Genomic DNA, 9,703 nt, shown 5'->3' on the forward strand with positions numbered 1-9,703 from the left:
ACATAGAAAATTTATAAAGACTAGAATTATTTTTTTTAATGAAAAGATGTAAAAAGGAGTTAATGGGTTTTAGTACGAAAAAGCTCCTCAGCCTCACCACATTCGAAGAAACAATTAAGACTCACGTATACTTATTAGCTGTGATTCTTTCGAAGAAAAGAATAGCACAGCTTCTGTGTACCACCCAAAATGCAATGTTGTCCGATCGGGCTCAAACTTGGTATGAGCACGAATTAGGGTCCCCACATTCCAAAAAACGTATGCTCCAAAAAACTTTTCCGGCCGTCCGTCCGGCCGTCGTATAAGGCTTAATTTTTTTTTAGAGAAAAAGAAAAAAAAACAAACCAAAATTTGTGATCATGCACAATTTGCTCATCACTGTAAAATGATTCAGCTGTTTTAATATCGTTTTCTTGCTTTCCCTCCGCGTAAACTTATGGCTTCGAAAAGACATTTAAAAAAAAACCATTTAAATTGTTTCCCACATTGTTGAACTTTTCCGCCTGTGATGCTGTAGCAATGAAGAATTGCAAACTCTCTGTTTTCCGGGAATAAAATTATCTTTAGGTTTTCCAAAAGTTTATATATTGCTTAAAAATTAAATTTTATTATATACATCATCTCATTTTTAGTCAATATATTTCTCCTCCTTTTCATCCATCTTTTTTTTTGATCTCTCACGTTTTCTTGTTCTCTATTTTTTATAATACGAAATAATTTTCAATATGAATATTTGGATGTCACTAATTTTAAATCATGTATTTCATCTCAATCTTTTACATAATAATTAATAAATATTTTGTGGTAAGATTAGTTTATTTTTTCTATTTCTGTCACATTGTTCCATATTTTGTCCTCTCGTTTTTTTTCTTTTTTTTTTTAATCTTTTAATAAATCTATTTTTAAATTATTTTCTAGAAGACTTGATCCTTTTCACTATAACTTGATTAGATGGGAGAGAAATGGATTGGAAATCACATGCAATTAAAATATTTATATTAAGATTTAATTTATTCCATGAAAAATTGTTTGCTCCTGTGTGCAATTTCTGCATAAACATATATATGCATATCCTGATGCAATTCAATTAAAAATGCCCGTTGATGTGTGAATAAAGTAATTAAATTGGAAATTACTTTCAGAGTTGCATCAGCCGTTAAACGAAAATTCTTCAGCATGCGTCCTTTTTATCTGGATTTTATCTGATTAATGATTATTTGTTTGTTTTCATAGTCACATGAGAATTCCAATTATTCATGGAATACTACTAATATCCTTTTTTCTTTAATTTAAATTATGCACAAGGAATGGGAGTGGGGGGGGGGGAGAGATCAGATCCATTTTGGGGAATGTTCATTAATTTTGGTTCTTGCACTTTTTTTGCGGGGAAATTTTTTTTTCATTGAGGAGTTGGAATTAGGGGTGGGCTGGGCAATTGAACCTAAAATAAGCTGCCTTTGTGACTACTGTATTCATTGTACAGCTCTGGTATGTCGTTATCATTTCTGCTGAGAATAACTTTCTTTGTGGGGTTCGAATTGGCGTCGAAATCCATTTGTTGTTGCTCATACACATAGTCCGGCGGTACTTCTGCGCGCTTTTTGCCAATTGTCTTTAGGATTGCCCGATTAATCTCGATCTGAGATATTGATGAAAAAATTCGTAGATTTTCTTTGAGAATAAAAGCACAAAAAAATTGGAAAAAAATATTTTTTTCTTTGTACCTGTCTATTATTTTCTCGCATCTGTCTTCTGGCAATCTCAAGTAGAAGCCTCTTCCGCAGAACATCCAGTGGATTTACTATTGATAGAGAAGCGTGACCTCGTTTTGATGACTCGAATTTATCCTTTTTGCAAAAATGGAAGATGTGGCAACAAAGAAAATTGAAAATAATTAAAAGTGGCATTGCAATGCGAAGCTAGATCTTTCAATCAAATACCCAACAAAGGGTTTACAAAAAAAAACACTTTCATTAAAAAAATTCTCAATAAAAAATTATTCTTTAAATTACAACCGAGTCAGGAAAACTTGTAGGGAAGGACGGTTCAATTCTGACCTCTTAAAGTACGTCTATTAATCGAACAAAACTTCAAATAATGATAATTATGGCATTAAATACTAAAACATTACCAAAGAATATTGATATTTGCATATTTCCAAAGTGGACCATTTTTTTTTCCTAAAGCTTTCAGTGAGCTTTTTTACACCTATTTTCTCTAAAAAGCTTACAAAGAGTGGTTGTTCAAAGAGAAAAAGTTTCAAGTTCAGAACCCAAAACTCAAAAGCAAAAATTGCATATCTTGTTCTTCTTGTTGTTTTTCTTACAAATGAAATTCTTTATACTTTAGAAAAAAAAATTCTAAGCATACCTGCAAAAGCTCATTCCCCCGTGACTCGTCGCTATAGTGAAATGTTGCAAAAGGAGATCCACGAATACTTTGGGTTAGACAAAGCATTGTTGTAACCAAGGTACAGAGCCACAGCGTGGCTTTCATATTTCTGCAAAAAAAGAAGAGTAAAGAAATAAAGCTCTATACAAAACAAAATCTAATAAACACATGGGCGATGGATATATCGCAGAATCAAGAAAATTTCTACAACATGAGTGGGAAGCAGAATGGACTTTTGCTATCCAACATCCTATTTGCTAAGCATAAATAAAATATACCCTCGACATTGCATCCAATATATATTTACGTGTGTTTCTTCCCCCCTTTTGGTCTTCACATAACAAATAACTATCACAGGTATAGAGAAGAAATAAAATTGCATTCCACACCTTAAAACAATTTCTTCGCACAATTATTCTTTGTTACTACTCTTTACCTCCTCCGCCTTATCCATACTGAATTCCTTCTTTATTGTATGCGCTGCCTTTCACGGAATTCGCAGTGGATTGTGTGAAATTAGGTCAAATTACACCCTAAATTAAATTCTTTGCCACATCCTTCGTATTTGGTGTCACATATATCTAATTATTGGAAGGATAATTGAAATTAATATAATGTGTGATGGTGTGGAATGCACGACCTTTCCCGTCACTGATAGAGGTAGCTTTTATAATTCATTTCAAAATATTTACGTCGCAACTACATGAATAGTCATGGATATATTCCATTAGTAATGGATCTGGTTATTTAGACAGTGATACCCAAAATGATTTTGTACATTAAAGAGAAAATTAATATAAAAATAAATTATAATTATATTAAAAAAGTTAATGAAATATTCCAATATTATTGATAAAATAATTATGCCCTCTTTATTATTTCCATTGATGAGAACTTTTTAATTATAAAAATAGTCTTTCGTTACTTTTCTTGTAGCCTTAATTCTTAGTTATATTAATACAAAAGAAGAGTTAGGGAGGGTATTTAAACCCAGATCTATTATTATCTATTATTAAGTACATAGATCGATTATTTACACTCGGAAAATTTTCTTTGTTAACTTTGAGCGCTTAAGTCATTAAAAGTTTTTTTTATTTCCATTAAAGTCAAATGGTTTTGATGTTAAGAAAAGGTTTTAGAACTTTTGATGTTAAAATAGATTAGATTAGACTTTTAGATTAGGTATAAGATAGATTAGAAAATATAGAAAATTTGAAGTCAAATTTCGAGGAAATAATAAAAAAAAATCCGTGGCAAGTTTTAAATATTTAAAAAGACTATTGAATTATATTAAGCTATTTCGGTAAGTTTATAGACAAAATGTTTTCAAAATAATTAAATTGGTCATCATCCCTGGGTGATCCCCCATAACAAATTAAATTCTAATTGGGGATTTTCAAACGTTAAAATGTTCGCCAAACGTTAGAAAATTTGTAAAGATCTTTTACTCCTTAGTCCTTTATCCAATTTTAGCATTCCTTGAATAAAGACTGTAATTTACTTTCTAAAAATATCTTATTGAATTATTCTCTAGCCCAACGCCCATCTATTACACTCACACATCTTTACAAAAAAAAATGCCTGATCACTGAATGTTAATGAATTATTTCCATAAAAAGGGATATTAGGTAAGTATATAGAGCTATCGAAGAGCATAGATCAATAAAAAGCCATTAAAAATTTAAATTTTTGCTTAATATAGACAGAAGATTTCTTAGAACGTATCAAATTATAATAAAAGTAACTCCACCTCATGAATTTTCGTAAAAATAAAGCTTGCTGGAACATTTCAAGCATATAGATGATTAAACTCTGAAATTTGAATTCACTTTTATTTAGCTTAAATAAATCATAAAGTTTTCAATGGACAAATCTGCAAACTCAGGTAATCATTCAAAATGAATATGAATTTAATAGTTTACTGATCACATCAAAATAAATGTGTTAGAAAAGAAATATTGGAATTTATCATTATCAGATTTCTGCACCCTATTTTATCAAAAAAAATCCTTTTTGTGTCCCTTCATTGTATATTCTCAATACATAAATATTTTATCATATTCTATGACATTCATGCCTGTAAGAATACATAAAGAATAAAAAAAAAATGTACAAAAATAACCCGACAAAATACTGATAAAGGAAAAACTTATCACTACAATTAAATCAACATAGGGCACATGACGCGATAAAATAACGTCAAATGGATTTTTCTCATTCGACATTAATCACCTACAAATATTTACGAAAGTTTGATTTGGTTGTTTCGGGCGTATTTAGCATTAGTGGGGGTCGAATAAATTGATTTATTGACATATTCTTTCATACACGAATAGTTGCCGCCATGACTCTCAAGGGGCGAAAAAACATAATTGCACGCTCCCACCTCTTTTCGATAATTTGCTCAATATTTTGAACTTTAATCGTTGCGTGGGTTTGAGAAAAGAATTATAATTGTTACTTGACCTAATAAATCTCACAAGACCACCCTCACCCCTCCATGTGATGAGGGAGTGTTTGTGCAAACATTCGAGAAATTTGCAAGAGAGAGTTCAAAAATGGTTAAGTTCATGGCATTGGAGTTCATATCAATGGTAATATGTAGTGTATGCGTATGACGGTATATTAGATTATCCTGTGAACCATGTGATTTAATAAATTGCTGTGCTTGTACGCTCAATAGGAGTTAGTTGTTTGAAAAGGAAATATGCTTGATAAGAAAGTAAAGAAACTAGGGGCAAATTATGCAAGAAAAGGCGAGGGCGCAGGATTTGAGAGAAAAATGATGCCTTCGAGGAATGATAAGAGATGAAAAAAATCGTTATTTCTTCTTTTTATCCATGACACCAAAATAATGAGAAGTATGCCCAAATAAGGACCAGAAATTTTATTCTGTTTTATTTATTACTTTCTCAACAATGTCCGACATAGATAAATTTTCAGAGTATACACCTGCTTAACTTTTTGTTGGCAAACAAATTCCCTTGAGCACATTTACCCCTTCGTGATTTGATGATGATGGTAATAAAATGTTGAATTTGTGTGATGTGTACAGGTGGGTGTCGTGGCCAATAGGGAGGTGGTCAAATGGGGAAGAGTTTTGTTCGGCTGGTGTGTTAAATAATGTAAATATAGGCTAAACATGTGTTGTACCCGCTCATAAAACTACCCCAAAGGCACAAAAAGGAGAACCACAAAATTTACACCGTTGTTACATGCTCCAATAACATTTTTATTCCCCACATATACCTTTGCCCGTAAAATCTTATGCTGATTTTTTCTATCTACCTGCATAATTGAGTGGTAACAATAAAGTCGAAAGTAGTCTGGCAAAAATTATATGGTTAACCTCCCACTGATTTCATATTTTTTTCTTTACCCAGGGAGCCTTTTTGATGATTTTCATTAAATAGGAATATTCCTTTCATTTAATCTTAAATCCATTGGGATTTAAATACACAAAAAATTATTATTAAAGGCAGAAACCAAAAATATATTTATGGAGTTGAACGCCAAAATCAACTAAGGATTACAGTGCATAATACCAGCTTTTGCATTTTAAGCAATAACTTATAACAATTAAGTTTACTTTAATACAGAATTTAGCTAAATTCTAACGTTTGACAATAACGTCTATGCTTTCCAACAACGTTTTGACAAGAAAAATAGTTTACCTTTATTTCGTAATGTTCGACATTTCATTTCTAACGTTTGGAAATATTTTTTAAAATTATTTACGTCATTTTTGGTCTAATTTTTTTTATTCATAGACTCTCTAAAAGAGAAGCTGAATTGTAGAATTTATCAGGATAGATTTAAATATTTTAGTCTGTGACGATTTAAGAAGATTAAATTGACCACGGTTTCCACAGCAAAATCCTCCGGTGTTAACAATATTTTTTTCTCTTAATGATTTTTATTAAAAAAGTTTTTTTTCATAGAAAACATCGATCAATTCAAGATGTTAAGAAAAAAATTAACAAATTTCCAAAGGCCACGTGAGTTCAGAACTCCCCTACGGCAATAAATTATTCATTCCAAGAAGAAAAGCGTTTTCACAATTTACAAATAACAACAATATAAAATGAAAAACAAATTGTTGGAGTATTTTAAAGGAAGATTCATTTGAATTCTTCCACGCTTATGTAAATTGTCCTGGTCGACTATTTGATAGGTAGGTGGGTGGGTTGTTGTATTCATTTTTTCCGCAATACCTGAAAATGCTACCTGAGCTAGGAATGAGAACCAAAGCAAAAAGGTTGGGAATATTAATGCTGAATATATTCTCTGTTATGCCATCATTTTGCAATATTTCCGAGGGAGAGAATGGGGTGTCTCTTTGCTCTTTTTCAGCCACAATTTGCACAAGGAATAAGATATTTTCATCAGTAAAATTGATATCCTTGCGCTCAAAAGGTGGAAAAAAAAGGGAATCAACTTGTTGCGGAATGTTATATGTTATATTGAATTTATTTACCCGAAATATTTTCTCCCCTCTTCCCCATTTTGTGTGTGTTATTTAACTCTGACGTCGTCTAATCGGACTAAAATGAACTTCCCACACATTTTTTTCTCCACCACCATCGGCAAATCGATGACTTTTTCTATATGGTTATGCCACAGAATAAGGATGAGATGGGAGAGAGTTTTGGGATGAAATGCTCCACCCTTGAATTTGTCTGATCTTTCTATTATTCAATCAGATTAACGACTTTCGTGCTAGAATAGGAATCCCATTCATCAGCATTGATTGTATGGAAATGTCTGATTGATTGATTCGGGAAGGGGTGAGTTACAGAATCAGCCAAAAAGGAACGATGATTTTAATGAAATTACGCAAAATGGGATAGAAGATGTACGATATTGTTCGTAGAGAGGATTGTAAATTCTCTGTCGCGCATCACCTCTAGAAGTAACCATACTTGATTATATTTCGTGGTCTTGTGAAATGAATTATTGAATGAAAGCTTTGTCACATTCTCCTGGAGAGGCATGAAAATTGAGATGTAGACCCCGATAAATGAATATTGAATTAGGAGTGGAAATTAATTATATACTATCTCTGTGACACGGACGCACTCTCGTCAACAAACAAATTCATTAAGTGCCTCTTTGGCCGAAAGGGCACCCACTCATGATTTAATCTGGATGGAGAACATATTAAAATTAATTGTAGGAAGGACTGCGATGTTGGCAAAATATCGCAATTTCTTGCCTCGTTGCAGAAGATTTTTTCCATGTGATTGAACCGATTAAGAGGTTTATCCTCAATTCACAATCTACTGGCGTCATGATTTTACACAGATAAATGGAAAAAATAATGAGACCCTTAAAATGAATTTTATACACTTCATTTCTTTTTCTATATTCATAGTTTTATAAAAGATTTTAAAGCTTTTTTGTCTACTTGAAAAATCTTTTTTTTTAACAAAGTTCTTATGTGGATTAGAAATTTTCTTAAGAAACTCAATTTTAACTAAAATTAAATGTTGGTCTAGGTGATTTCTATTTTAGAGTTAAAATAAAATATTTTTATACACAGAAAAATTTAAAAATAAGAAGAATAGATATTTGGGAAAAGGGGGAAAAGGAAACTAAGCTTATAATGTTTAAATTTTTAATTGAAAAAAAATGTAAGAACTTTTTCTTAAATGTGCCTTTTTAACGTTTCTCAATTAAATTAAATTTAATTAGAACATAAAATTTTTAAAGTTATTTTTTTTAATAAATTTAATTGAAAGTAAGGGACAAGAAAGAAAAAAAATCACTTGGATAATTTTTTTTTAAAATCACATCATTTTCTTGCGTCACTATTTGCGGCACAACGACGTCTTTGGAGAACATCAAATTTAATAATCTCGCGAATGATAATTGCGATATGGTTCAAAAACGGTGAATCACACAGAGAGAGAGTTAAGTCATTTGTGAAAATCAAACACCCACCACTCTGCTGATAAAACTCAGCAATTAAAAGCATTTTATAAATAAATGATTATTTGTGGCAATGAGGTGAAAAATTCTTGGTCACTGCACTTACGAGCTGGGTTGTGTTCTTGAAATATTCTTCCAAAGAATTAAGTATCCAAAAAAGAGTGGTCACTAATCCAAAAATTGCGGGAACTTTTTCAGCAAGCTCTTTGCCCCAAGAATACCACGAGAGCGCTTTGCACCATTCAACAAGTTGATTTTTCAGCGACGGTCTTCGGACAAATCGCTTCACGGCACATCGGGAGCATCCTTTTAAATGGTCTGTCCACACGGGTTAGGAATTTCTGTACCGGCGCAGTCTTCTCACACATTAGCTTTCTACACTCCCTCGCAGTATATTTGGGGCGTCATACAAATAATAATAATAATGTGCGACATAATGATCCTTCTTTAAATGTTCTTAGGGCTTTTCATATCAGAGTTTTAGCAAAAAATAGGATGAGTAGACCAGCAGAAAGCATAAGTCTATTCAAACGGATGCTCATGAAAATATTTTCATTTTGCAATTTAAATTACACTGAAAATAAATTTAAAAGGAAGAATTTATGTATAAATCGATTTATGGAAATAAACATTACACTATAAATCATGTTAACGGTTATTATATTCAAATAAGCAGTTTTTGACAAATTGTACATTTCTAACGCTTGACGTTTGTTTGCTAACGTTGGGAATTTCTTTTCCAACGCTTGAGATTACTATTTTAGCTTTAGTCATCTCTTAATAGAGAAAAGGAGAAAAATTTCATCCATTTCGAATTTATTTAAATTATGTAAATATATTCAGTTTTCCGGGTTTTTCGTCGGATCGGTATGGATGGAGATTAAAACACCAGTAGGCGGATTCAGCACGCGTCACGCTATGTCGGTACTCTATATCGGTAGTCTATATCGGTACCGATATAGGGCATTTGTGCAGTGAAAATTTTTTTCGGTATTCTCATACCGACATAGCGTGACGCGTGCTGAATCCGCCTACATAGTTTTCATCCCAGAGCTTTCGGCTTTACACAAAGCCTTCTTCAGTGGCTGTGGAAAAGTTTATTCGGACATTAGCAGCCGTACAATCATAAATATTTTTCTCAAAAAACATACTCAAAAGGTTGGTGATTGTTGGGGCGATATGTGACGAACAGAGCTGAGGAGAAGGAAGAAAATCACCAACCTTTTGAGTATGTTTTTTGAGAAAAATATTTATGATTGTACGGCTGCTAATGTCCGAATAAACTTTTCCACAGCCACTGAAGAAGGCTTTGTGTAAAGCCGAAAGCTCTGGGATGAAAACTCTGGTGTTTTAATCTCCATCCATACCGATTCGACGAAAA

The 9,703-nt window shown here is 32.2% G+C and overlaps 1 protein-coding gene across 1 annotated transcript; it reads right to left on the reverse strand.

Moving 5' to 3' along the window:
* Positions 1-587: 587 nt before the first annotated feature.
* On the reverse strand, positions 588-8,896 carry LOC129797163 (uncharacterized). Its single transcript, XM_055839504.1, has 4 exons — positions 8,429-8,896; positions 2,371-2,500; positions 1,725-1,847; positions 588-1,639 (listed from the first exon to the last, which is right to left on the reverse strand). Exons 2-4 carry the CDS (start codon positions 2,494-2,496, stop codon positions 1,442-1,444), a joined length of 447 nt encoding a protein of 148 aa, XP_055695479.1. The 5' UTR covers positions 2,497-2,500; positions 8,429-8,896; the 3' UTR covers positions 588-1,441.
* Between the last annotated feature and the right edge of the window lie 807 nt (positions 8,897-9,703).

Source organism: Lutzomyia longipalpis, chromosome 1 (genome assembly GCF_024334085.1).
Source record: "Lutzomyia longipalpis isolate SR_M1_2022 chromosome 1, ASM2433408v1".
NCBI lineage: Eukaryota > Metazoa > Arthropoda > Insecta > Diptera > Psychodidae > Lutzomyia > Lutzomyia longipalpis.

Bases quoted from the DNA above. Each gene is read 5' to 3' on its own strand.
- LOC129797163 (XM_055839504.1), bottom strand. From the start codon at position 2,496: ATGAAAGCCACGCTGTGGCTCTGTACCTTGGTTACAACAATGCTTTGT. The intron at 1,848-2,370 runs GTATGCTTAGAA...TTTTGCAAAAAG, and splicing joins GGGGGAATGAGCTTTTGCAG to GATAAATTCGAGTCATCAAA. The intron at 1,640-1,724 runs GTACAAAGAAAA...TCAATATCTCAG, and splicing joins TGCGAGAAAATAATAGACAG to ATCGAGATTAATCGGGCAAT.